Source organism: Oryzias latipes, chromosome 22 (assembly GCF_002234675.1).
Source record: "Oryzias latipes chromosome 22, ASM223467v1".
Taxonomy (NCBI): Eukaryota; Metazoa; Chordata; class Actinopteri; order Beloniformes; family Adrianichthyidae; genus Oryzias; species Oryzias latipes.
In genome coordinates, this window is record NC_019880.2 from 10084004 (window position 1) to 10111989 (window position 27986).

The window sequence follows — 27986 nt, forward strand, 5'->3', positions numbered from 1 at the left end:
GAACATGGGAATCGAGCTACTGCGAAAGAATTCAAGATTCATGAAGCCATGGTCCGCAAGTGGAGGAAGCTGGAAAACGAACTCCGACAAGACAAGAAGACGCACGGCAACGAGACGGCAATGGCGAAAGGGAACCTGGCGTTTTTGATAGAAATTTAGCCGAGCTGTTCATTTCAGATACAGAAGATGAGAACTTTGATGCATTTTTGGATGCTGATGGATGACTGAAAAAATAAAAAATAAATCCCAACCAACTCAGTTTGGCTCCCGCTGCCTTTTAAAACACACACTAGCATGTTTTACCGGTATGTTTTACTGTTAAATACAGAAAAAAACACCCATAACGGAAACTGCGCCATTTAATCCAGTGCTGTTGTATTGTAGGGAGAGGAGTGTTTTACTGAAAATAATATGGCTTTAATTGTGTGTTTGTGTGTGTATGTCTTGGCTGGTCAGTGCTTGGTGTGGTTCTGCAACTATCACAGTTCAAAATTTCAGCTCTTTGTGTCAAACTTGTTCGCCACCCCTGTAATATAGAGAAACCCTTGAGATGATTTCAACATTTGCACTTTGTCCTCAAAATTTACTTTTAAATATCAAACACAGACCACATTTAATATTATAATTTATACAAAAAAACACTGTAAATTAAACATGAGGCGTACATTTCAATGAAGATATCTGTGCATAAGCTTTTCATTAATGCATCTTTTTTAATTTCATGAAGTTTATTTCAAGGTTCACTCAAGGAAAACTATGGGAAAAGGGGAGTTTGTCCTTAGCGTAATGTTTTCTTTGTCTGTATTAACTATTAAAATTGTCAAACATGCAGTAGAAAATGGCTTTATTCATTCATCTTCTTAACCGTTTATTCCCTTTCGGGGTCACGGGGTTGCCGGAGCCTATCCCGGCCACTTGAGCGTAGGCAAGGGATACCCTGGACTGGTCGCCAGTCTGTCGCAGGGTAGATATCCTCAATCACACATCCATTCACTCTCACACTCACACCTAGGGACAATTTAGAGTTGCCAATCAACCTATGTAGCATGTTTGGCTTTATAATATAGTGAAATGGTATTTTCTCTTTTGCATTTGTTTTGCATTGAAATATTTATGCTGTAACTCTCTCAGACAGTTAATTTTTTGTTGTGTTTGCCAATCTTTTGTACATTGTCTCAGCTTTTTCACTATAGTTGCAGGTATTCCAGCACTTTAATTTAAAAAAATAAAATGTCAGGATTACACTGAAGGTGAAAATTTATATGAGAAAAAACCTAGAGGATGAAATAGTGATTAGCTTTAAAAAGACAAAACAAAACAATATGAATGGAGGAAACATGAGCTTTTTTTTTCAGCTCTGGTCATATTTTAGACAGTATTTTGCAATGAAAAGTAAATTTTTAGAGGAAACGGATACATTTAAAAAAAAAGGAAGGGAAGGAAATTTTCACAGGCGGATGGCAAAGAGATAAAAATAAAAATTCAATTTCACAACTCCCCCTCTACCTGACAGAAAAGTGCAGGGTGATTGCAGGTAAAGTGACTGCTGGTGTCATGGCAGTCAGGTTCATTTGAGGAGGTTTTTTTTGTCAGTCTGTGAAACTCTACAGCTGCGAAAAGGGCAAATGAATGATTCACCGGTTATGAATACACCAGAGGCACAGCATGGCTATTCCAGATGATTCTTTGCTCTTTTGCAGTGATGAAGTGTCACAAATGTCACAGGAGTTTGATGCCACATACTCAGACTTTTTGTCACTGCTATGACAGAAAAACACGAAGCATGACAAACTGAGGACAAAAAACAGTTAGCCGAGCATTTCTGCCTCAGGTGGCCTGTAGCATCCATCTCAGTGTTGGTTCAAATGAACATTCACTCAACCATACGCTAAGTCTTTGTGATCACAGTTGTTGAGATAAAAATGTCTCTGCAGGACTAAATGGTGCATGAAAAAGCTTCACTGTTTTGAATCTATGCAGGAATTTGTACAATTAGGATTTATAACTGTTGGCTGTATATGAGAACTGGACTGAGTGATCCCTCCCCTCTGGCATTCCAAACAGGAAGTACCCGCTGGCTCCAAGAGGACAAAATCCGATATAATTCTATTGGAAAATAAACAGCTATTACTCAGTCATTCTATTGTCAGAAAAATCATTCTCTCTCTGCTGCCTTTTCTAACATGTTCTTGTTATTCCTGTGTTTTTTATTTATATATGTTAACTGTAGTGCAAGTTATTCAAGTTAGAAACTTAACAATCAGATACCTCAAAAAGTATGTGGTCTCACATCAAATGTTCAAAACGCTTGATTGACAGACTGCTTTTCAGTGATAGGGGTGTGGTCTTCCAACAAGTTCAACCCTGATTGGCCAGTGGTTGCCATTCAAACGTTCGAACGCTGCTTATTGACATTGTCTGGCTCCAAATTGGCAGCATCCAAATTGCAACAAAAAAAGGCATCTGAACTGACTTCATTTAGTTGGAGCCATTTTCTCTGAGTGACATCACTCTCGGTTTAGGTGTAACATAAGTAACGTTTTTGTTACGGGGGGAATAGGAGGGACGTACCCAGGCGCAGAGAGGAGAGGAGGCAGGAGGTTGCAGGGGAACAGGAACTTTATTAACAAAACTAAACCAACCAAAAACCACTGCATAGCAGGCCAGAAACACTCGAAACTCGAAATACACTGGGACAGGGAAACATTAACCTATGGAGCAGCACAGGAGGAAGGGAATGACAAGACTTAAATACATGCAGACAAACGAGACACAGGTGGAGACACTCAGGACTGATGGGGCAAGGTAAAACTCAAAATAACAACGAAACCCTACAAAAAAAAACAGGAAATGCTACAAAATAAAACAGGAAGTAACTCAAACAGGCACGAACATAAAACAACTAGAACATAAAGGCAAATAACCTAAAACTGTGACAGTTTTGTGTAACCCAGTTTAAAAATTGACAATTTTTTCCCCAGACACTTTTCTCTTCAAACACAAAATCTTCAGTAATTCGGAGAAATTGTTTGTAGACATATTCCGTTCTATAAAAAAAAGTATTGCAGTAAAATTTTCAACATTTTATTTTGCGAAAAAGGATTAAAATACGTATTTAAAACTGTTTTATTATTGCTATCGTTATTAATATAACAACTGCAGTTCTCTGCGATTACTAACGTTAGGCAGTAGCAAAAAATAAGAAAAAAAAATGTGTAGAAACACTTAAAAGCCCAGAGGGGCCGTCATACACAATACAGGGGCGTGGCAAAGAATTTGGGGGGGGCTCAAGATTTTAATCAAAAATATTACGTTTGTTGTCTTTGCAGTGATTATGGTCTCACTCCATCCATATTTTTTTCTTTTTCAAAATCGTTCCCAGTAGTCATTTGATTATAACTATGCAGTTTTTGGCAAAAAAATTCTGGTTTGTGAGCAGGAGTGTTGGCTCGGAGCAACCTCGCCGCCGCCTCGTCGCTATGAGCTCTGTTTGCGCGCTCACTAATGGATATTAGATCAATCCAGCCGTATAGTTTTGAGCCAGAGGCCAGCTCAGGCCTAAGTGTGAGCGTGCGAAGGGGTGGAGGAGAGGGGTGGAGAATAGAGACTTTGGCACGTCCATTTCACCTACTGCGTCATTAGTCTCAGCTTTTTAAAGAATCCAGTTTTCTGATTGAATTAAGAATTTCTCAGAAATGCAGTTTTAATCATAAGTTCTTTTATATAGGTCCTCCACTGTGAAAAGAGAAACGCTTAAAGAACATATTAAAAACACAAAAAAGACATTTTTAATTGGAGTGGGTCTTTAAAGAAACCTTTAATGATGATTTCTTAATTATTGTCAAGAATGATACCAAAAATGACTCAAAAATTGGGGGCGCAATGCTTTTAAGGGGGTAACTACTCCCCCTTGTCGGATGGTTCAAAGAATCTAAACCGATCGGTTGACCCTCACACATTTTCCTTTGCAACAGGTTGGAGCGCCCTGCAATAGAGACCTTTATTTTTGGAGTTATTGCTAGCAAAATACCTAACAATAATCAGTCTGTGTTTTAATGTAACTTTGTAGTTTTGTATTTATCATTAGTTTGACTCAAAGGGTGGTGACAGAAAGAGGAACACGGTGGGTTTATGTGGAAACTTTCTTCTATTTGGGGGGGGTACATTAATACTCATACTGGTTTGCAATCTCTGTGACTATATGTGGCTAGAATCACGGTTATGGTGGATTCCCATACTTTCTCCGCTCTTCCCATCATGCTGGAGGGAGGGAGGGAGCTTCTGATTCAGTGAAAAATGAAAGTGACTGATGGGGAAAATTCCTCTTTAACAATTTCCTCTCAGTCAAACTAATTTGATTCTGACACAACACGCTCCCTCACCGTAGTTATATGAAGTTTGTAGGCGACAGAATCTCGACGTGTTGGATTAGGGAGCAGTTCATAGTTGTCACTGCCCCCCCCCCAGCCTCCTCCCCTTCTCTATTTGTGCCTCTCTTCCTCCTTACACGTCCTCCTCTTCCTCCAATCCCCTAGAAACAGGCTCATCACAGATAAAAAGCTTTCTTTAGCATCTCATCAGTTTGCACATTGTGCGTGTGAACACGTCGTTTCTCATTCTCCGACTGCTGCTTGAATTTTTCATTCGACCCAAAGAGAAAATGATTCGAAAAAAGAAAACCACATTTCTAGTAACTTCCATTAATGTGCAAGATGATGCGCGTACACTTTTGAGGACTTGCAAAGTAACGATCCCATAATGCAGAGAGCCACTCACATCACCACTGCTTGTAAATGGAGAGAGATCAATGCAGAACAGGCAGCGTAATGGTGCTTTCATGTGGGAATCTGCAAAAATCAATGGCTATAAGTCATTTGCAATTCCCAAACAATGATGCAAGTGAAACAAAAGCAGCACTCCACCACAAACTCACGCCAAGTATATGTATGCACTTGTGTTTGTAACTGCTGCACCCTAATTATTATATTCTATAGACGCCACCCTCGTGTCTCTCGTGACACAAGCATGTGCGTCTTACGTTCTACAACAAGTAGCTGCTTGAAGCTGCATCAAGCCCAGAGCTTCATGTGAGAGCTGGACGGCTCCCCAGACCCATTTATTCTGCCAAAAACTGAAAGCTGGCATCACGCGGAGAGGTTTCATTGTTTCCCTATGATGCTGCATTGCCACATGTCATGTCATCAGCGAGATAAATGTAATCTAGGAGATAGCAGTGCGGTTCGCTGTGGAAATAATTGCCCAGCTGCACAAGGAAGGAAAATAACTCTTAATAGTGTGTGCATGGGACCCCCAACTGCTACAAATAGACAGTGAAGGATATTCTGAGTCGGTCTGGGCAGCACTGCCAGTGTTCAATTGTAGACCACAAAATTACACTGTGTGATGATGATGCCCATTTCAGGAGCAGCCTAAGAGTACGAGATGCATTTCACAAGTGGAGGGGTTTAGGAAATGCTCACACAGAATCTGCATCAAAACTTACTGCACTTTGAAGCTACTTTACATGAGGAAAGATAAAAACACAAATTCGTTTAAAATAAAGACCTGTGCTTTTATTTTGGTGACTCTGATCCAATTGAGCAAAAGAGAAAAGTATTTAAAGACGCACTCCAAACTAAAACAACATTTATGGTGTTTTTTAAACATGTTCTTGTGGCATTTTTTTCTCATGACGGAATGCATGTATTAAGAAAATGAAGGTTAAAATCGTATTTCTGAGTACCGGTATTTCTTTATTAAAATCATGAATCATGAGCGGATGAAAAAATGACAATTTGAAAATTTGACAATTTTAGTTTTATCTATTTAACATTTATTTGTCCAGACAAGACAGATTGGCCTAGCAAAAGGCAGGACCTTTTAAAAAAAGTTAATTGGTGATGTAGAAAATATCCTTATCAAGACTGTAAAAAATGCTATTGCTATAAATGTGGAATGTGTTGGGTTTTTTTTTTTGGGGGGGGGGGGGTTCTTTTTTATAGTTTTCTGCAATTTCTATCGTGTCCCCTAACGTACAAAATACATTAGAGTTGTGTATCTTTTCCTCTCACATGATTCGATACACGATTTAACAAACTTAGGGGTGATATAAATACGGTCCAATTCTTTTACCTAAATGGACACAATCTAGATACATGTTATTCATTTGGGACTCAAATTTATACATTAAAATTCCTTTTAACAGAGAGACTCTTTTTTTGTGTATTCCTTTCTGACACTTTTTTTTAACTCACCAAATTTTTACAAAACAGCTTCAAACATAAAAATAAACTGGTATTTTGGGACTCTTAGACTGTTTGAATCTTTGTAGTTAAAAAAGTGAGTCATGTTAATTTATTTAGGTATTGTTTGTAGTGCTGTGGAAAAAGGGTTACCATATTTTTAGTGAACACAACACACATCTCTCTCTGTGGTTCGCCAGTTGTAATTGACCTGACTTGGTGGAAGCGAGCTTGTGATTGGACGTCTTTGTTTACGTTACACATACATAAAGAGTAAGAGTTTGACAGAAACCGAATATTTACTTCCTGATCGATTTAACACCTTTTTACCAACAGATCTAGTTTGTATGTGTGGTTTTCAGCTGATACTGCTGTTACTCTCAGCACAAGATTGATTTTTTAATACACATCTGTATCCTTTACATTCAAACAAAGCATTCATTTAAGGAACTGGAATGGCTTTCTCCTCTATTTGAATAAGAATAATTAGAGTGCATTATTAAAATAATTTTCTATTAAAATTTATACAGAAGTTGTATTTTTGAAGCACCGTTAAAACTCTTTCTTTTTCATTTTCAATTAGATCAAATGTATGATTTTATTTTAAACATTTCTTCAGAAAAATAATAATTGTTGCATTTATTCACTGACTAAGGATGTCATTAATTTTCTTTAAATCATTTTGCTGAAATACTTTTTTAAAAGGTAAACATATTTTTACTTCTTTGCTAGATTAATCCGTTTGTTTTTGTTATATTTAATCAGAAATGTCATCTTTTCCATTAAAGAGATGAAAGCACAATCATTTTTTAAGCGATGTTTTTCTTATATGTACAGTTCTGGTGTGTGAATCTGTGCGTGTTGTGAATCTGTGCGTTTCCGTCCACGCGGGGGGGGGGGGGGGGGGGGGGGGGGGGTTGTGTTGTTCATAAAGAGGTGTGAATGATGCACCTCCAACCACGTGACCAGCGGGCGCACAAAGCGCATCCTTATAGAGACGCTCTCCTCCAAACCCGCACACGCCCGTCTGCCGCGCGCCTGGCTCTGCTGCCTCCCACTCTGCGTGTCTGATGAGTTCTCCCGGGATTCTTCACAACATCCACCACAAAAGAAAAAAGAAAAACATTTATTATACTTTTCTTTTCAGTCCAGTTTTTTTTTATTCTCCTGGTACTTTTTACAAACAACTCGGGACAATTTACACCGGAAATAAAGGAAAAACCGAATTAAGGTAGGCACCATACAGTCAAATAATAACTATTTTAATTCATTATCTGTTTTTTTATTGCTGTTTCTGATGTCTGCATATGTCTTAAATCAAAAGTATGATATAAACATGAGAGGTAAATGTCACAATTGTTGACACCAAATGTTCATAGTTCATCGATCAGCTTTGTTCCTGTCTCCCTTGATGCCTTATTAATTCTGTAATGAGTTGGGGGGGGGGGGGCTGCATGATCTCCTTTAATTAATAGGACGCCTGTCCAACATGCTTAATGTAGTGATTTTCCCAGAGGCTGCACAGGTTCATCAACTGTTCCCACTATTGTCTGGGATGCATCTGTTTTGGAAATCAGCAGATTCTCTGAATGCTTGTTGTTCACCTCATTAATCAGGACTAAATGATGTTAATATGAACATTTTAACAAAAATGAAGATGTTGTATCATTGTCTGTTGTTGTAGATGTCTAATGGCTAAGTGATGCCACTGAGCGTCTCTTCTGCCAGGAGAACTGTGAAGGTGGCTGTACCCAGGGTAACCCAAGCCACGATGAGTACCCTCGCAACAGGTGTACGCTATCTGGGCTCCAACGATGCCAGCTACGACGACCCCTCGGCCGACTCCGGCCTGGTCAAGAACGGCCTCCGCTTTGGGAAACATCCCTCCCTCAGCAGCTCCTTTCCAGAAATTTTCCCCGAAAGCAAAGAGGTCTTTTATGCCGCAGTCTCTCCCATCTTTCCCATGAACGTGTCCGATGTCGGAAACGTCACGTCCGTGGAGATTGGGGGAGCTCATCAGTGTTCGGAGAACTTTGCAGACAATCTGGAGTGTTTCATGATCCTCACGCCCGGCCAGCAGCTGGCGATCGCCATCTTGGCGCTCACCCTTGGAACGTTCACCGTGCTGGAAAACCTGGTGGTGCTCTGTGTGATCCTGCACTCGCAAACGCTTCGATCTCGCCCGTCCTACCACTTCATAGGCAGCCTGGCTGTGGCTGATCTGATCGGAAGCATCATTTTCGTCTACAGCTTCTTGGACTTTCACGTCCTCCACAGAAAGGACAGCCCAAACATCTTCCTCTTCAAGCTGGCGGGGGTCATCGCCTCCTTCACCGCCTCTGTGGGGAGTTTGTTTCTCACTGCAATTGACCGTTACATCTCCATCCACAGGCCTATGGCGTACAAACGCATCGTCACAAAGACCAAAGCGGTCACTGCCTTCAGCATGATGTGGACCATCTCCATCGTCATCTCCCTTCTGCCACTGCTGGGCTGGAACTGCAAGAACCTTGGAACGGTCTGCTCCGACATTTTCCCTCTGATTGACCAGAAATACTTGATGTTCTGGATCGGAGTGACCAGCATCCTGGTGCTGTTTATCATTTACGCCTACATGTTCATCTTGTGGAAATCCCACCACCACGCGGTGCGCATGCTAAGCCGCAGCTCCCAGAGGAGCGTGATCGTCCAGACCCCGGAGGGGAGCAAAGTGCAAATGGTGAGGCCGGACCAGGCCCGGATGGACCTGCGTCTGGCAAAGACTCTGGTCCTGATTCTGGTCGCCCTCATCATTTGTTGGGGCCCGCTCCTCGTCATCATGGTTTACGACCTTTTCGGGAAGGTGAACGACTCCATCAAGACGGTGTTCGCCTTTTGCAGCATGCTGTGCCTGCTCAACTCCACGGTCAACCCCATCATCTACGCCATGAGGAGCAAGGACCTGCGCAGGGCTCTCCTCAACATCTGCCATTTGTGGCGGGGAACGTCGTCGTCCCTGGACAGCAGCGCAGAGAGCGACTGGAACACCAGGAGCTTGAGAGCCTCCGCCGTCAGGGTGGGGAAAGCTGGAAGAGGCGGCAGAGAGACAAACATTAAAGTAGAACGGGCCACGGTTTCTGGAGCGACTGAGACTTCTGCCGCAGAGCCAGTCTAGAAGACGCTCTGACACGACAGTTGGATGAAGGTGTCAAGTAGCTTCCATCCTGTTAGCACACGGCTTTGTGACAAGAAATGTGCCAAAACTACAGAACAAAAAAAGACTTTTTTAGCAGGAATTGCAAAACTATACTATGGAAAGATGGAGTTTCATGCTGTTATTTTTTCTTTTACCTGAACGTTAAAAAGTTAAAAGAAAATCTGCTTTTTTCTTAACTTACTTTAAACAAAGTAAAGTGTAACTCTTGGTTGAATTATGACAAACACTTCAAATAATTGAAATGCTTTCTGCAATGTCATTTTCTCTGTATTCAATTTAACGTTTTAAGGTGTTTTCTAAAGTTATGCTAGTTTTTATTTTATCTTAAATTTAGTTATTAGGTTAATTTATTTACTTTTTCAGTAACACAAGAAACATTTCATGCTTTATAGCAAGCCACTACTAGATATAGTTGATTTCAATGTATTTTTTTTTAAGGAAAATATAGTTACTGTTTTTAATTCAATATACTTAAATATTTATGGTTAAACTACAACTTAAAGCAATTTGATCAATCCTATGTGCATTTTATTGTGAAGAATCAGGTCTGCCTGATAAATCTGTAACAACAGTATTTCATATTGTATTTTGTGCTACTAGAATACTTATATTGTCCTATTTAATTCATTGTATTAACATGTCTGAAATTTTTTTTAACAATAAAACAACAAAACTAGCTAGTTAGCTTGTGGTATATGTGTATAAAAATAAAACGGATTCAGTTTATCCCATAAAAGAATAAAACAACACATTATTTTGACTGCAAATATGTTTTTTTAACAAAATTTTAAACAAATCAACACAAAAGCCAGTAATAAGCTCAATATTGGGAGCAGTGGAGATTCTAGTCGCCCTAGAAGATGTCCGGATCCTCATTTTTCACGGAAAACTGTTTCTGACCTACAAACAGAACTGAGGTGAGGAGGTATTTTGTCATTTTTGGAAGTCACTTATTCGCCTAAAGAAGTGTTATTTTTGTATCAAAGGCCTACAGGTTATTATTTTGCTCACACTCAAACATGGATCAAAACAATTTATGATTATAGTTCTTTTTTTTTAATGCTCTTTCAAGCTTTGCTAATGTAAAAAATAGCTTAGTAACTCCAGGGCTGATTGTCACATCGAGAAACACATTTTAAAATGGGATCTACACATAAGTGGTTCTATTTTACGTAAGAAAAAAACATTGAATAAATCTTTGGATGCAAAAAAAATAGCATTCAGATGGAAAAAAGGTGATTCTTTTGTCATTAAAAGTAAATTATACTTGAGCAAGGCAGCCATAGAAACCTTTCCCGGTCTGAACATTGAGATCTAGTTTTAGGTCTGCATTGATGGACCTGGTTGTATTGATTTGTAATTACACTCAATAAATAATAGAGTGGGAGCGGTAAAGCCTAATTCTTTGATTTTTCACTTCCACTGCACTGTACATTACAACACATTTCAATTAAACATTGATCTTGTTTACATTTGATGTGCTAAACAAATAGGGTATTTGATTTTAGAATGTTTTGCTGCTTTGAACAAAACAAAAAAAATAAAAATGCACACAATGTTCTTTTAATTTTTGATTTTATTTTTGTGGTGAACTTCAATTGAAAGCAATAGGAACAACTGATTAAATCATGGCAGGTAGTCATAATGTGTCTTTAACCGTTAACTACTCTTTTATACAATAACATACCAAACAAAAAGGGATCTCAAGCTTTACTGTAATATATAAATGATTCTTAAAAGGTGTTTTAATGATGAACAGAGTAAAAAGTGTGACCACCAGCCTAGATCTGCCCTAACCTTAAATCTCAGTCAACTCTGTGTCTGTTAGTTTGATACAGTTTGCTGTTCCAAAACAAACAGATCATAGACCTCCCACCACCATGCCTGACAGTAAGAAAAATGGATTTTAGTTTTGTTCATTGCGTGTTTTCAGATTTTTTGAGAACACTTGATTAAGTAAGTTTGGACAGAATTAGCACAAAAAAAGAAAAAAACTAAAATACTACTACAGAATTCGAGTCTGCAAAAGATAAAGGTAAAATGATTCAGCTTCTCTAACTTTTATCTAAATAGAAGTTCTCAGAGCCTCAGCATTTGACAGAGAAGATAAATACTGATGTAATTTTAGCTTTATTGTGAGCGCTGAGACTCGTGTCTAAGTCTATGATGTCGCTGAGATTTTCTGATTAGTCTTTATCCTTCTAAAAACAAGTGCTTCGGTTACATTCATTCATTCCATCATGTTTCCAGAAGCATTTCCTTCTGTCTTTTTCTTTCCTGAATGAAGTTTCATTGAATTAATGAGTTGACCTGTTTAAAGCAGCAAGAGAGACAGTACTATTGCTGGTTTGGTAACAGAGCTATGTAAGATTGAACATTCATGTAAAAAACTATGACATGAAACATTATTAGTGTGCATGATTTTACCCAGAGTGAGGTTAAACAGCCACCTTTCATGCACAAAGCCATTAAAAAAAACTTCAGTAGAATTAGAGCAAAAGGTTTTAAAAAGCAACATAAATAATTTAAACAAAACAAATAAAACAAGCAAGGCAAACAGTGTCTATAAAGAAATTTCTTGGTCAAAACAACTGGTTTATTCCTTTGTTGTTGTGCAACACTGCCCCCTTGTGGTAATTATAGGTATTGAGTCTAAACGTCTAGAATTTGTAGGAGTACATAAGGTTGTTATACCTCAATAGAGACTATTTATATGCTGACCAGTTCAAAGTAATACGTTTGGTCTACATTCCATTTTTTTTTATTCGGTGATGCTGATGCTTCAGTATGACCCACAATGCGTTGCGTTTGCCATGCTTGACGTCACAGGCCGGAGAAGACGGGTCTCGGTAGCATAAGCTAGCTTGCCTGTGTAACGGTATACAGTCGGCTCTGGGCTGCGTCCATCGTCACTTTAACTTTTAGAAAGCAACTTCCAGAGCCACGCAAGTTGGTTGAAGCAGTTGAATTGAGCCACTGTTCTCCAAAAAGGTAAAAAAGATGTATTTAAAATCAATTACAACATTTAGAATGCACTTTCGGAGCAACTCTAGCCGCGGCTAACGTTAGCTTTGTTTTCTTTTTTTATTATTTTGGCTAGCGCCTTAAGCTAACATTAGCTCGCTACCTGACATTTAAAGCCTGAGCTGCGCACAATGCTCAACGTGTATTTGCCCGCATGGAAAGCTGAACTTTCACGCAAATATTAAACTTGTGTTTGGCCAGGATTTGCTGAAAGAGTAACAAAGGCTAGTAGTCGTTATCTTTGCAAACGTTATCGCCTTGTGTGTGCGTCTGTTTTTTGTGCTTTTTCTGGTATGTGTGAGTGGTTTTTTTTTTTTTATATACCTTTGATCCATCGTCCACCTTTAACCAACTAGTCATGGCGTGTGGAGCCACCCTGAAGAGGAGCATGGATTTTGATCCGCTGACAAATCCCACTTCTCCGAAAAGACGGAGATGCATCCCGGTTACTCCATCGTCTGCTGCCCCTAGGAAGTACCTCCGGATGGAGCCCTCGCCATTTGGAGAGTCCTCTTCAAAACTTAGTGCAGGTATTTCTACGAATGTTTTGCATATTTACCATAGCAGCATAAATATAGAGTCTAACAAATATCGTTGTCCTTTTATTTATTTTAAATCCACTAGAACAAATTCTCCACAGCATCAAACAAGAATACAAACGCATCCACAAGAGGAAGCATCTAGATGGAAGCTACCATCAGTCAGAGTGTTGCTATTCTCCTGAATCCCCATCACAGTCATCCAGCATGCCAGGTGGGTGGAGGACCAAAGGGGAACCTGTGGGGGGAAAAACATAAACTAAATGGATTTCTGTGTGGGTTTATCTGATTTACACAGGAACATCCTCAGGTGGCGTCTCCCCTACTAGAAAAGAGCAACCCTTATTCACCCTCAGACAAGTCAGTATGATCTGTGAACGCCTGCTGAAAGAAAGGGAAGAGAAGGTCCGTGAGGAATACGAAGAGACCATGACTTCAAAATTGGCAGGTTGGGTTGAATTTCTTCCAATGGTTTTTAAATGCCAGCTTTAAAAAAATAAAAATAAAAAGCCAAAAAAATAATAGTATTTACAGTTGTCTTAGAGCAGCGGCCTGCAACCCTGAGCCTCCTGAGCGACATGTGGCTCTGGTTGGAAAAAAATTGTGCTTTTTTATTAAAAAGTAACATAATTGACTGCTATACCCAGAGTGCTCCGAAAATCCATCAAGCGGTGCGGTTTCGTAGTTTACTTTTTTGAGCTCCACGTCCCACAGATAATCAAACTTAACACAACCAGATGTCATACTTAAGGCATGCTGGATTATAAGACCAGCTGTCTATAACTGAACAAAATTCAAGTGTCCAAAAATACAGTAAAGGTCACTTAGTTATGATTTGATTTGAGTTCATTAGATTTACTCATTTCTGGTTGAGATGCACAAACATCGATAAAGTACTGGTGCATTTGCTGCAATGAGTTCATCCTATGTGGGTGTCTTTTATTTTGAAAGGAAGTCATGTGAACCTCTAATATAAACATTATCTTTATGATTGTGTTTTATTTATGTTAAAAGGAAGGATTATTTTAATCCTATTACTAACATTAACAGAGATGTGAATTAGTGTTTAATTTTTCTAAAGGGGGATGTAAGACTTTGTGGCTTCTTCTGGGTTGCGTTTGGTGAGAATCTCCCGCTCTTTCATTGTTGAGGGTTGCAGACCCACTGGTTTAGAGCATAGCTTTGATTTTATGATAAACAAACACGTCAGATCATTGTTTATGCTGGCCTCCTGTGAGCAAACGCTGTCTAACTGTTGCTATAAGAGGGTATGATCACAATCAGGGCTAAAATCATTGACTATAAATGAGAACTGGACCCAGTGAGTGTGATGTCACTCATGGCAAACGGTTTACTTGCAGCTCCGACCAAATGAAGTCAGTTCAGTCGCCATGTTGGAACCAGAAATTTTCAGTATGGAGTGAATGGTCTGAGTCAGCGTTTCTATGGTAACCACTCTGGCCAATTAGTTGTGTGCTTGTTGGAATGCTGCGCTACCTACCACTACAAAGCGGGCTCAGGAGAAACGGGTTAGTGTTAGAATTCCCACTCTAACCCCTAAAAACTATTTAGTGCGGCACCTTATTGTGCCCTGAAATTTAAAAGCAATTCAGACACCATGCTCACTACTTTTTTTTTTTTTTTAAACAGTGGATATGACGTCATCGATTTCACAAAGTTAAAATCTAATTAATAGGAGCATTTTGCAATGATTATTTATGAATCTGCTGTCTTCTAAAGATATAAACTTTGATGATTTATTAAAAAAAATACATTTAAATACATTTCTTTTGGCATAAATTGTTCCAACGCAATCCATTGTGGTCCATATTTGCCGATCTAGTGAGCGTCAATGTACACTGGTTTTTGGCAGAGACTTCTGGGAAATTTATAGGGCACTCGATTTGGGAATTGTTGATTCGGACAGAACTACAAAATGGCGAACGCCCTGTATAGTGCACTATATAGGGGTTATGGTGGGAATTCAGACACAGCCTCTGTCAGATGTTTTGAACGTTTGATGTTTATCGAGGCGTCTGATTGGTCAGTTTATAACTTCAATAACCTCTATTACAGAAAAAATATTGTGGGGAAAAAAAGTCAGAGCAAGAATGGTCATTCTAACAATTAGGACAAAAGCTGTTTATTTCTCCATAGAAGTCTAATGGCATTTTGGCTTCTTAGAGCCAGCGGCCACTTCCTGTTTGGAATGTGATGAGGGAGGAGTCACTCAGTCCAGTTCTCATATACAGTCAACAGTTTGAATGGATCAATGCTTCATTTTTCAAATGTCATAAAGTAACGCAGTATTTTTCTTTCTACGCTTCAGAACAGTACGACACTTTTGTGAAGTTCACACACGATCAGTTGATGCGACGATTCGGAGAGCAGCCGGCGAGCTGTGAGTCTTCTTCACGATCTGTTGTAAGGTTTTACCCCAACACGTCCGTCTCCAAAATCTGATTTCCTCCTCCTCCTTATCCTTTTCCAGATGTTTCCTGAGTGTGGCCCAGAACCTTTGCGAGACGGCCCTTCTCTTGCTGCGAGCTCCCACGCGTAATCTCCGAGAGGGGGCAAAAAAAAAAAAAAGCTTGTTCGAAGAGATTCAGTTCAGCTCATTTCCAATGAGTTTTCTTACCGTGCCATATATCTGTCTTCGGGCAAAGGTTCACATGAAGCTGTTTTTTCAGTTCGTACCACTCTTAAGCAACTAGGTGCTTCCTAATGTCAATTAGTGGCCCCTGTTTGGCCTCTGTTCATCCAACTGTTCCCGTACCTCCAGTTATCTCCCTTTTTGTAAGGATTTCCAGCATTCCAGGCCTTCCCACTTGCCTCTTTTGCTACATGTAAATACGATTTCAAAACCGCTAGTTTTTACACACGAGGATTGTTGGTGAGTCTTGCAGGGAGTGGAAGCTAGAACAGAGGTTGTTTGCAGATGGTTCCCCCCTGTTTGTTGCTTTATTTTTTTTTAAACGGAGCATAAAGTCACATTACTCCCCCTCCCCACCAGTGTTTATTTATTTTGATTTGTTCTGCTGGTATCACTTTCAACTAATTGTACTTCACGTGGAAGAAAAAAAAAACAATAAAAATCCAATGTTTAATTTTAACGTACGTGCAACAATGGAATAATGATTTTGAGGATGTTTGACGTGTGGTTGATGTGACACTAAATCCCAGCATTTTGATTTTTTTTTAAGTTTCTGTTTTTAAAGCATTGCTGCTGGTCTTTTAATGATTACGTTGCTTTAGCCTAAATCCAAAAATCCATTTTTAAAAAAAATCTAAAACGAAAATGGTTCATTAGAAATTCACCTCCAAGTCGTGGGTGGGACTGTTGGGTGCAGAGCAACCCCGCCCTCCTTCCCATCACCCATAGCTGAGCTCTGTTCAACACGCTCTACTGCTAGCTTGCAGCTCACTCCAACATTAGCGGTGCAACAAAAATGGAGAGCTATCCAGTCGTACAGTTTAGATCCAGACACCAGGTCGGACGAGTAAAAGGAAGACGTACGTGTCTGAGCGGATGCATCAGAATGGGGCGGAGCAGCAGTTTGTGGCCCCGCCCAGTGTATTTTTCACAATTACAATCATTTTCAAACAGCATTTTTTTTCGTCTGCTCCTGATTCAGAAAGACTTAAAGAAATGCGGTATTTTTATGTTTTTTTTTATGAGTATATGTCGCAGTATTTTGAATAGTTTGGTTGGCGTGAGACTTGTGCGCTATAGGTGACGCTCAGTTTAGGTGACTGGTTGGCCTGTTCTTTATGATGTTGTGACCCGAATAATTGTTTATACGTGATGCTAAATAAGCATCAATCTGTTACAGTAGTGAATTTATTCTGTCTATTCCGTTATACGCCTTTCAAGATGAAATGTCTGTTCTTGGTCCCAGATTTTAAGTTTCTCCCAAAAGTGCAACTTGTACTCGAGTTTTTCCTTTTATGCTTTTTTTTTTTTTTGGCATCTGCGACTTATAGCTTAGAAAATTCAACACTCAGTAATACAATTTTAATTTTCTCATCATAAAGCTGCCTAAAGAACACGTTTTTTATCGGAGCAGGTCTTCAAGTGATGTTTTTGAGAGACAAATTGTAAAGTGACCTACATTTTACAGATATAACATTGCAGTGTTTCCCATCAGACACTGTAATCTGTCTGTGACTGATAAAGCTTTTATTGGTGGAAAAACAAATCCATACTGACATGAACAGAAGTGACAACAGCTGTGAGAGTTTCTGCTATCAGCAGCCTCCCCACGTGAGGCGCGCCACATGGTCCGTCTTCTGCTTCGTCGACTTCACGAAGCCCAGGAACTCGAGTTCAGACACGGCGCGGATGAAACGGGCGCTACGGGGGGGGTGTAGGTTAAGGAGTGAACCTAGACTGTGAGGAGTCGATTCAGCACTACCGCTTTCAACTAAAGGGAGTGACAAATGTAGGGAGCTTCTCCGCCTGCTTTGCTATTTGCCCAACCTTTCAAAATAAAACCAGCTGCAAAGTGACTGTCGATGCTATTTTACTCCACAAAAACTGAGGTTACTTTTCTTTTTTTAATGTTTTAAAGTTTCCTTGTTAAAAAAATTGAACATGATTTGAAAATAAAATAGTCATGCTGATACTGGCTTTAGCTTTTTAACCCTTGTATTATCTTATATGACCCCACCATTACATTGACGTGTTCTTCCTACCATGACAAAGGTGGATAAAGGTGGAAAGATTTCATGTAATCCATGGACACCAGTGAAGATCACAAATCATTGAAGAAAAAAGGTTCAGCGCACTGTCTAGTGGGTCTAGATGACCCAACTCCCAGCGTTAAAATGCCTAGGATAGCACAAGGGTTACAAACATCCTTCAAGAAATCAGCTATGTCTTTTTTCATCACTTTTGATAAACATTAAATAAATGCACCTATTTTTACAGAAAGATCACTGAAACTGAAATGGAAATCAATTAGAACATTCAAGTTGTTGAACTGATTTACTTTAAAGGCTAACGGGATAAAAATGATTGTACAAAAAAATATATAATATAACATAAGACAATGAAATGTTAAGCTACAACAATTCTAGAAATCAGTCGATTTTTAAAGGCAAAACAGTGTCTTAGTGTCAGCAAACGGTAACTAAAGAGCCTGAAATATGCTACAAAGATATGAGAAATACATTTAAAGGATAAGAAACATGTTTTTGGACTGTTAATCCCATCTTTGATTACTGTAATTGATGCGTCACAAGCTCCTCCCCCAAAATGTTGTCAGACCAGTGATGGATTTATGGTTTTGTTTATTCTGATTAACATTTGAGTTTTATGGATGTCTAAAATGTTTGCAAAGTTGAAGAAAAAAAAGTTCACATTTCGATCAAGGATACTGTTTGACCTCATCCACTTTACCGAAAGCGTCCTGGTCTGGGTCGACCTTTGCAGCGGAAACCACCGTGGCGTAGGCCTGGAAACAAGCAAACAAAGCCGTCTGAGGGTCAAAGGCCAAAATCTATAGATTCTTTTAATTTCTGAGAAAAAAAAAGGTTTAATTTTAGTTTTTCTCCCTAAAGCCAAACTAAATGGATATGCGCTGATGTCATTCGCGTTTGTATCACACAAACGTACTTCTAGCCAGTCATACAGGTTAATCAGTCGGCCACACTCGAGGTGGAGCTTGTAGGCGATGCAGATATCAGGGGCAGCGCTGGAGAGACTCCCGTCTTCCGTCTTCAACGAGTCATTCTGAGAGAACGAAAAAAAACAACACATCACACGACTTTAGAGTCATTTTTGGAGGAAAACCGTCCACTCCCTCCTGCTGTTTGCAGACACTCCACATCACGGAGCGGCTTTACCTCCAGATAGTGGTCTGGATTGCTGAGGGCGACCTGGATGGAGGTGCGAGGCGAGGCGTTGAGGTGGTGTTTCACGGTGGCGACCGAACTGTAGTAGCAAACTTCATGCAGGGGCTGAGACTCTGGAGGCCATAGGTGGCTCCTGAAAGGGAAACGTGAATAATAAACTGTTTTTGTTGTATTTCACTGAAATCCCACTCCGACCATCATTGGATCTGTTCTAAAATGGTCTTTCAATTAGGATTATGGCGTTATTTAGCCAAAAATCTTACATGTTATAAACCCCGTTTCCGTCGGAGTGGGTCTTCCAGAGGAGCAAGAGCGATTTTGCTTACCTCACCAATCCGTCAACAAACTCCACGGTTTCATTCCTCAGGATCTCAAACGGACTGAGTTTCTTGGACCTACGAGACTCGTTCATCTCCAGCAGAGTCTGCAGGAAAACCCCTTTGTTAGTTCTGCTTTTGTATTTCATTTACCGGTTTACTTCTTAATAATTCTAGTAACCTTCTGTAGCTGGAACAGATCTGTTTTCTTTGGCAAATTTTTCGGTGGAGAGAGGACACACTCGTCCTCACTGGGGGCCACATCCACGGCAGCTGTGGAAACAAACCAAAAAATAAAGTTAAGTGGACTGGAATATATGCATGTCCTCCCGACTTCCAGAGGAAACAAAATCCATTAAAGACTACAATTCCCAGAATCCCACCCCTTCACATTTGGTATCACTGAGAAGCCCCAAAGTCCTCTGTAGGTACCAAAAAGAAGGTAATTAAGTAGCATGGAAGTTATTCAGGTTTAGAAATGTAATTTCTGGGAAGTCAGGAGGATGTTTGGATCTACATACCATCCAGCTGCTGGAACCTGCAGAGCAGCTCCTCCAGCTGTTCACACGCATTCTTCATCGTCTTGGATTTGACGGAGCGCAGGATCTCTGCACACCTCCGCAGCGACACAACCAGCTCGTCTTTAGCCTGCATCCTGATGGGAGAAAAGAGGTTTCTGCTGTCAAAACGGTACAGAAACATCATGTTTAGCTGCTCTTTAACCTGCAAATGTGAGTTTGCTGCCCTCTTCTGGTGACGTGGCTTTCTACAGCACCAAATGCTTTTTAGGGCTCATCTGCAGCTGAGCTTACTTTAAAAGCTTCATGGCAGATTGGTAGTTCTCTTGCTCCCACACGTTCTTCCTCAGACACGCCTCGTGGAGCTCCCTGATCTGCGGCAGAAAAAAAAAAACTCCAGACGTGAGCGTGCTCACGGAGGAGGGCAAACGCAGAGGAGGAGGAGCAGATCCTCGCCTGTTTCCCCAGAAGATGCCGAGGCAGAGTCGACGTCAGAGCGTGGAGACACCTCAAGGTGGGATAGTAGTTCTTGTGATATTTGTGAAGAGTCTTGATCAGTTTTTGACACACTTCCTAAAGGGAAAACAAAAGCATCAATAAAATGTGTTGCTTGATCAAATTTAAAGCTATGTTCGCACCGCCCTCCGATACTTGCGTTCAAGCGACCACATTAATTAAAAGTTTGGGTAAACGTGCTTTTTCTAAGGCTTTTTTGTACAAAACCATTGAACCTGCGTTGAAAGTTAAAAACCAACCACTTTCATCCATAAACCCCAATTGTAACAATAAAATCTGTCCAACACAAGAGGCACTCAGCTCTGATCTGCTCACTCAGCTGTTGGACAGGACAAGTTTAGAAAAAATAAAACACATTTTGACTAATCAGGGGCTTAGATTTGGTAACTACGTATGGATGGAATCATTTGTAATTGGTGGAAGTGCCAACTGTTTGAAAATTGATCACAAAGGAGAAATGAATAATTGGGGTTTGTGCCAAGCAGAAAATTATAGGACATCAAGTCTTTCAGATATTGGAATGGAGCTGTAAAAGAAGACGCCTGGAGCAAGATTCACAGCTAGATTCACCGTATGCTATTGAATGCACGTGTTGCCCGGTGTGTCTATAGCATTAGTAAAAACTCCACCTTTAAATGCGAGTCATCTGTCATCAGGTTGACTTGCTCCTCAGCTTCTTGTCCCTCTACATACCTAGAAAGAGAACATGCTGTGTTAGAAACATGAACTCAGGTCAGGGCATTGGGTCACCACTAGGTGGAATTTTTCAGTAAGCAAATGGATTAATATTCACACAAAAAATTAAAAATAAAAGTGAGATACTCTCAGGCTGCTTCAAAACACTTGTTTTCCCAAACTGCTTAGGTGGAGGCGTGGCCCTATGACTGACAAGCAATCAGCAAATCAGCAGCCCAACACCTGTGGGGCTGGTTTGTCTCACCCATTTACCAACAAATTAATGGAAAAAAAAAAGAAAAAGTTTGACATTATATCCAAACTACACAGTTTTTTTTAATCCATGACTGTATACGAGAACTGGACTGAGTGACCCTTCCCCAATGTGTTCCAAACAGGAAGTACCCGCTGGTTCCAGGAAGAAGCCATAATCCTGCAGAGTTCTATTGAGAAATAAACAGCCATTACTCTGTTTGTCAGAATAAACATTCTTGCTCTGACTTTTTTTAAACACGTTCTTGTTTATCCTAATATTCTTTTTTCTTATTTTTTCTGTAGTAAAGATTATTCAAGTTATAAACTGATCAATCAGATTCCTCAATAAAAGGGGTGTGGTCTCACGTCAAACATTGCAGCAGTCTGCTTTCAGCAGTGGGGGTGTTTCCTTCCAGCAAACTCACTCCTGATTGGCAGGTGGCGTCTGGCTCCAACACCGCAAAAAAAATGGTGTCTGAATAGACTTCATTTGTTTAAAACCGAAATTAAGCCGTTTTCTTTGAATGGCCTCACGCTGACTCCCTCCAGTTCCCTTCTACAGCCGATGGTTGAACCACAGAGGATCTTCTCTGCACCTCTTGAATGACGGCAGCAGTCTGATCCTCTCCAGGTCACCGTGATCCAGCTGCGTGGCGTGATGCAGAGCCGCTTTCTTCCTGCAGCACAGCACGCTGAGAGGCTGCGTGTAAAAGTGCTCCAGGAGAGCCAGCTGCAGGTGAGAGAAGCAGGAAGTAACACAACAGGAGAGGAGCCTTCAGGTCCCCCGTTCTCACCTGGACTCACCTGTAGGCCCTTCATGAAATTTCTGACAGAAAAATCGTGGAAGAAGAAGATGCTGACGAGCACGCTCAACACTTTTTCTGTCAGCTTGAAGGGGAATTGATGCGTCAGGATGAACTGCAGATGGAAAAAATATGTATTTTAAAATATATTCAATTGATTTTGCAAAGACAGTTATCCTTTCACTTTGTAAATTATTTACTCAATCACAAAACTCACAAGTCAATAGTAGGCCTAATTGTCATTAGTGTGGCTGAGAAAAACCAAATAAGACATTTTAATTTGTCATTTTGAGTCCTAGATTTGGAAACCCAGAAAATGATTTTCTGTCCACCCTGACAGAAAGTCAGCAAACTTAAACAAGGAGGTATTTTCTGCAAAATAAAAAGAAATGCTTAAAAAGTAGTTTTATACCTTTTGTGATGAAGATTTAAACAAATATTTTCTTTTCTTAGTTTATCAGAATTTCTCTGAATGTTCTAAACACATCATAAATTGCAGGTAAGGTCTTTGAAGTCCCCCACTCCAGTCATCTTGTAAGTTCTTTTTAAAGCCTACCCATTGGTCTTTTCATTTTAGTTATGCCATTTTTAGCTGAAATCACAATCCCTCAGTTGTGTGTGGCATCATTGGCACAGTGCAACCCCACCCCTTCCCAATGCAGAAAGCTTAGTGCTTGTAAAAAATACGTTATTTTTTTCGTCTGCTCGTGATTTAAAATTATTTAAATAAAAAAATACTTAGAAATGCAAATTAAGGCTTATTTTGTTCTAGATCTGTCATGCATCATCAGAAAAATGTCACGAGAACTCGTTAAAAAACACAAAAAACATCATTTATCGGAGTGGGGTTTCAAGCTTGAGATTTCGACCTTGTCGATGACTGTGGCGAGATGCTCGGTGCAGGAGAGGGATTGGAAGAGTTGGATGCACAGCAGCGAGGACACAGAGTGAGGCAGCATGTGCTGGATGGTGCTGGGCGACGTGGCGATCCCAAAGATGAACATGAGGGGAAGGCGGTGGACGTACCGGCTGTGGGTGTAAAAGGACGTCAGGAAAGGGCAGGTGTTCTCACAGGTTTTCCTCTGCAGCTCACCTGCAGATCAGAATGAAGTCCTGAAGAACTTTGGGGTTAAAAGCTTCCAGATCTTTGAATACGACGACAACAGGAGGGAGCTGCTCCGGCTCATCCGTGACAGTGGAAGGACGCTTTTTCCCTGGAGTGTCATTACTGGATTTCTTCAAAAAGAAAAAAGAAAAATCTTCAATATTCCCTTTCTATGCATGTACAATGTGTGTGCACATTTGTTGCAATTTCCTCACTTTAGTTTTAATAATATACCAGTCACACAGGGTTGTGAGGGAACAGTGCACACTTTTCTGGACATGACAGGCGGCCTGATCGGCTTCATCCTCATCATCCACAGCCACAACCGTCTCCATTAATCCCTCCAGGACCCTCTTCAACAAATGCTTCAGTGCTACAAAAATCAAGCAGGAAAACCATATACCAGTAACTGAAAGTTTGGTGAGTCACTGTATACACTGAGAAAGTATATGAAAGTATTCAGCTCTTACCTCCACATTCCTTGGCCTGCAGAGAGACCACATAAGGAGTGACAGACTGTCTGAGTAGGTCCGAGAGGCTGCTGAAGGTCAGGTCGTGATCGGGAACGTTGACACCTGGAGAGCAGGTCAAAGAAACGTCAAACCGCGCCAAAAATAGTGGGGTTTTATCGGGTTAGCTGGTTCCTGAAGAATGTACGCCGCATACCCAGCATGAGGGCAGCTGTGGGAATTTCACTGGCCCTCATCTGCGATGCCCAGTCGCCGTGACAACGAGCGGAGGAACACTTCCTGCTGAACTCCAGTAAGCTGTCCAAGATTTTCCTATGGAGTTCATCCTGCAAAACCTTAAAATGACATTTAAAAAAAAGCATCAAAAAACGTATCTGAAGGTTATATGTGAAGGTGGAGTAATGCACACTCCACCAAGCCTTCCAGGGAGAAGAGACGGAGAAGCCCACTGCTCCACCTTAGGATCCCTGTTTACACAGGTAGATATTCATATTTACTAGTTTGTTGTTATCAAATCATTTATTTGTTGGTGTTTTTCTTTTCATTTGGTTGTTCATTGATTTTGTTGCATTATTCCAATTGCCCTGAGGCTTGGAGCCCCTCCCCACTGACTTTAGGATTTAGGTCAGGTGAAGCTGGGAGTAGAAAAGTGACTCAGGAAGAATAAGACCAGAAGGTTCACTTGAATTTATTTTTAAGCGTAGTGATGGTTCCGGCAACACCGACGCGCCGGCTCACGTGTCGAGCTCATAAAGAGAAACCCTCTGTTGGTGCGCGCATCACTTCAGGAGAAGTCACGTGACCAACACAGCCACTGTGTGTGTGTGTGTATGTGTGTGTGTGTGTGTGTGTCACACAGGAGTCAAACAAGGAAGCGCGTCTACCAGCAGTGTTGCCAGATTCTGCGGTTTCCCACCCAATTGGGTGGTTTTGACTTAGAAATTGCAGAGGAAAAAGAAAAAAGAAGAAAAAAAAGTTCATGCACCTGATCCGTGTCCAGTTTCCCGGTTTATTATGTTTCATTTTACCAAATCTTCCCTAACGGTGTTGAATGCTGTGTTTTTATTTGGTTGGTGGAATTTCTTCATAGTTTTACTAGTGTTTTTAGCTTTTGGTCCCCCTGTTCCTCTCAGTTTATGCTGAATCTAGCAGAATACCAATCCATTTCAAACAGACTCTTTTTTTAATTATTATTTAATCATTTTATGTTTTGGAGGTTAAAGCAGAACTGCCAAACTACCTCCTTCATGCTGGGACATTATAGAGCGAGACATGGGAATGAGGAACTACAAAGACAAATATTGTTTTTACACTAGTTTATGTATATATCTGTTTAGTTTTTTTAACTTGGTAGCCTGCAGTGATGTTTTCAGTCCAGCATGAGTCTGCATCGAATGACACAGTATTGACAGATTATCAATACGGTTTAGGAATGTGCCAAAATACAACATGACGCCTCATCTACCATCACTACACTGTTGTAAATGTATACAAGTGCCATATATATTGTGTCCTATGGACTATTTTGCCTCACTGAAAAATATTTATGGTCATTTTCTATAACATTTCTTGTTTTTACACCTCTCTGTGTTATTTTAACTATTTGTTTATTATTTATTATTTAGACCTCGGATTTTGTTTGATTATTTATTATTAAAATCAAAGAGATGCATATCTATACGTGGGTATATCAAACTTTGGATAGTTAATCGTGACTTGATTGGAAAAGTAAAAAATACAAGTAGTTCTAAATTATGTTATTATAGTTACTCAAATCAAAAATATACACATTGGTATTTATAGATAAAATACATGACACATGAAATTCATTAAGTGTGAAGTTTGTCTGAAAAAAAGGTTTAAATCTTTGCTTTAAAATTAGAGTGATTAAGCAAAGTTATATAATCCCACCCCTAGTATGATTTACATGACTTTTTAAAAAAATATTTATTATATTCTAGTTCAAAACTTAATAAGAGTCATTTTTACTTTACCAGTCCAATTGCAGATCATTTGTCAAATTCATACGTATTAATATAAAATCACAAAGAAAGTGCCTATTGAATTTGACTATATTTCAGAAGTTAGAATCCTGTTTATTTTACTGAATTTTGATCAGGCACCTAAGTCGATACCTAATTTGGTTTCGACTAAAACTTAAAGTAATTATATTCTCTCTTCAGCGTTTCTTACCTCAGTTTCAGTTTCGATCTGCTTCCACAGATCCTGGCAGAGCTTGAATCGCCTCTGGCCGCTTTCCGGACCCGCGCAGTCATGAATAAAATAACTTTCTGTGTGGACAAAAAAAAGAAAAGACAAGTTAGCATAGAGTCTTAGGAACCATTATAAAACACTGACTGAGACTCCTCACCCTGACTGACATCCTGCTTCTTCCTCTTCTTCGGACTGGGCTTAAAAACAAAGCATCCCTGCGGACAGCACAATCAGAAGCAGGTAAAGAAAAAAATATCGCAGCCATCTTGTTTTATTTTCGTTACGACTTCAAGTAGATCTGCGCGCAGCAGAAAATATCACCTTTGACACAGATGACGTAGACATCTCTGAGATATCGAGGAGGCCGCCGATCCTCCAAAGATCCAGGCATTCAGTAAACTAGTGTTTAGTGAAATGCCGGCTGCATGTCTTCCTAAAATCGTCGTTTTCCCGCCAAAGTGACGTCACAGTTTAGCCAATGAAACGGCAGTAAAATTGAACGCCCCGCCCAACCAGAATACGTTCACTTCTAAGTGCCTTATTTAGTAAAATAAACTTCTTTTTTTATCTTAACTTAAGAAAAAGAAAATCTTATTAAGTGTCAAATAAGTTTCTTTTTAAAGTAATAATGGATTAAATTATTTGAAAACAAAAATATTGTAATCCACCTATAATGAGATGAACTGAAAATATATTTAGAACATATTTGTGCAAAGTAAAATAAATACTTTATCATAAAATAATTTTAAAATGTATTTGAAAAAACTTTATTTTTAAAATTGTTGTAGAGATCTATAAACAGCACTATTGGTCTAAAAATTTAGAGCACCTTATTTATATTTTTTATTTAAATGTATTCTGTGTAATGTCTTGATAGCAGCTGGATCTACAAAAAAGGAATCCCAAAACTAATTTATAGACCAAAATTTACTTTAGTTTAATCAAAATCACCATTTTTCTTACCTCAGGAACGCTCTTTCATAGATATTTTCACAAGTTCTTTGGGGCTCGTAAGCTTCTTTGCTCCCAAACCAGCTTCCTAGCAATCTGGAGACTGTGCTGACTGACCCCTGCGTGTTTTCAAGTTTACCGTCTTGTTTTGTCTTCAGGTAGTTCTGGCAAAGCTTGGATTTGTGTTTTAGGTCATTCATTTGTTGTAGTACAAACTCTTAACCAACTCAGCACCCAAGCGCTGCAGTCTTGTGGTGGCTGAGTTGGTTTAAGGTGCCTCTTGCCCTATTTATATCACTGACCCCAAAACAGCTCCATACCATCACACTTCCTCCTCCGTGTTTCACAATTGATGTCCCACACAGTGGAGCTGTTCTTTCACATTTTGACAACACATAAAAACAATTTGAAATAAAGATTTTTTACTTTTGATTATCGATTTATGAAGGCTTCTTCCAGTCTTCAGTAGTCCAGTGTTTCCTGAATCAGTGAGGACTTTTTGCTTTGTTGTGATGTTTCCGTAATGCCTTTCTTGCTGCAACTTGTTTTGTCAATCTCATACCTCCAAGTCTATTTTTCACTGTGTAAGTGGAAACCCCCTTTAATGGCCACAATTAAATTGTTGTGAGTTTGGGTCTGTTTGACCTCTTCCTATCAGTTTCCTGCATTTTCTGAGTGCCTTTTGATATTGATGAAAACCGTACCTATTGACACCTTAACATTTCATAAACATATAAAGCACCACACACGCAGAAACATTAAAGAATTTAAAAGTTATTTTTGGATACTCATTTTCTTCCTGTATCAATCATTATTTGGTTGTTTTATTAGGATATTTTGTTTCACTGCCTAAAATTTACTTTTTTCAAATTATTATTTTCTAATTTACATTGAGAATAGTTGGTGTTATTGAACTCAGCAATCAGAAAATGTTTACATCAAAATATTCCATTGCTGCACCAAACATGATCCTAATCTCCCATTTCAGTGCATCTTTGACGGCTCTTTTTTTCTAGAAATTGACTGTTTCTTTAATCTCAAAACTAGTAGGTATTTTTAAAGGAATATTATTAGAACTAATATCTTTTTTTGTCACTGCAAAATTATTATTAGTTATTTCTATTTTTTTTATATATCTGATTCCTTGTAAAAGATATGTATATACTACAAAAAAGATCAAATAAGTTTCTCCCTTTAGACCACCTCTTTAAAAAAAACATTTTATTATGTTTAAGGTTTATCAAGACGTTTTAAGTAAGTTTTTATTAAAAATTGCAAAACAAAGAATGAACGGAAAGACAAGGC

At 39.5% G+C, this 27986-nt stretch overlaps 3 protein-coding genes across 4 annotated transcripts; 2 read left to right on the forward strand and 1 right to left on the reverse strand.

The window, feature by feature from the left end:
- Positions 1-7223: 7223 nt before the first annotated feature.
- Positions 7224-10802, forward strand: LOC101174061 (cannabinoid receptor type 1B-like). Its single transcript, XM_004082523.4, has 2 exons — positions 7224-7473; positions 7927-10802. The coding sequence occupies exon 2, from the start codon at positions 7945-7947 to the stop codon at positions 9394-9396; it is 1452 nt and encodes a 483-aa protein (XP_004082571.1). The 5' UTR covers positions 7224-7473; positions 7927-7944; the 3' UTR covers positions 9397-10802.
- Positions 10803-12088: 1286 nt separating this feature from the next.
- Positions 12089-16114, forward strand: LOC101168162 (akirin-2). Its single transcript, XM_004082252.3, has 6 exons — positions 12089-12429; positions 12819-12992; positions 13087-13215; positions 13300-13449; positions 15331-15402; positions 15493-16114. The coding sequence occupies exons 2-6, from the start codon at positions 12821-12823 to the stop codon at positions 15501-15503; spliced, it is 534 nt and encodes a 177-aa protein (XP_004082300.1). The 5' UTR covers positions 12089-12429; positions 12819-12820; the 3' UTR covers positions 15504-16114.
- On the reverse strand, positions 13052-26198 carry orc3 (origin recognition complex subunit 3). 2 transcript variants are annotated; one of them, XM_011490313.3, is made up of 21 exons: positions 26052-26198; positions 25888-25945; positions 25710-25807; positions 23713-23851; positions 23517-23621; positions 23262-23419; positions 23035-23177; positions 22811-22970; positions 21943-22056; positions 21735-21868; positions 20838-20901; positions 20149-20265; positions 19987-20066; positions 19696-19829; positions 19356-19447; positions 19184-19281; positions 18849-18990; positions 18619-18735; positions 18381-18457; positions 17212-17355; positions 13052-13239 (listed from the first exon to the last, which is right to left on the reverse strand). In XM_011490313.3, the coding sequence occupies exons 1-20, from the start codon at positions 26073-26075 to the stop codon at positions 17250-17252; spliced, it is 2160 nt and encodes a 719-aa protein (XP_011488615.1). In that variant the 5' UTR covers positions 26076-26198; the 3' UTR covers positions 13052-13239; positions 17212-17249. The 2 variants fall into 2 exon arrangements, with proteins under 2 accessions (XP_011488615.1, XP_004082301.1); XM_004082253.4 differs by lacking the exon at positions 13052-13239 and having other exon boundaries at positions 17161-17355.
- Positions 26199-27986: the final 1788 nt, after the last annotated feature.

Bases quoted from the DNA above. Each gene is read 5' to 3' on its own strand.
- LOC101168162 (XM_004082252.3), top strand. From the start codon at position 12,821: ATGGCGTGTGGAGCCACCCTGAAGAGGAGCATGGATTTTGATCCGCTG. The intron at 12,993-13,086 runs GTATTTCTACGA...TAAATCCACTAG, and splicing joins CTCTTCAAAACTTAGTGCAG to AACAAATTCTCCACAGCATC. The intron at 13,216-13,299 runs GTGGGTGGAGGA...TGATTTACACAG, and splicing joins ACAGTCATCCAGCATGCCAG to GAACATCCTCAGGTGGCGTC.
- LOC101174061 (XM_004082523.4), top strand. From the start codon at position 7,945: ATGCCACTGAGCGTCTCTTCTGCCAGGAGAACTGTGAAGGTGGCTGTA.
- orc3 (XM_011490313.3), bottom strand. From the start codon at position 26,075: ATGTCTACGTCATCTGTGTCAAAG. The intron at 23,852-25,709 runs GTAAGAAACGCT...TGTCATTTTAAG, and splicing joins AGATCGAAACTGAAACTGAG to GTTTTGCAGGATGAACTCCA. The intron at 23,622-23,712 runs GTATGCGGCGTA...CCTGCTCTCCAG, and splicing joins CACAGCTGCCCTCATGCTGG to GTGTCAACGTTCCCGATCAC.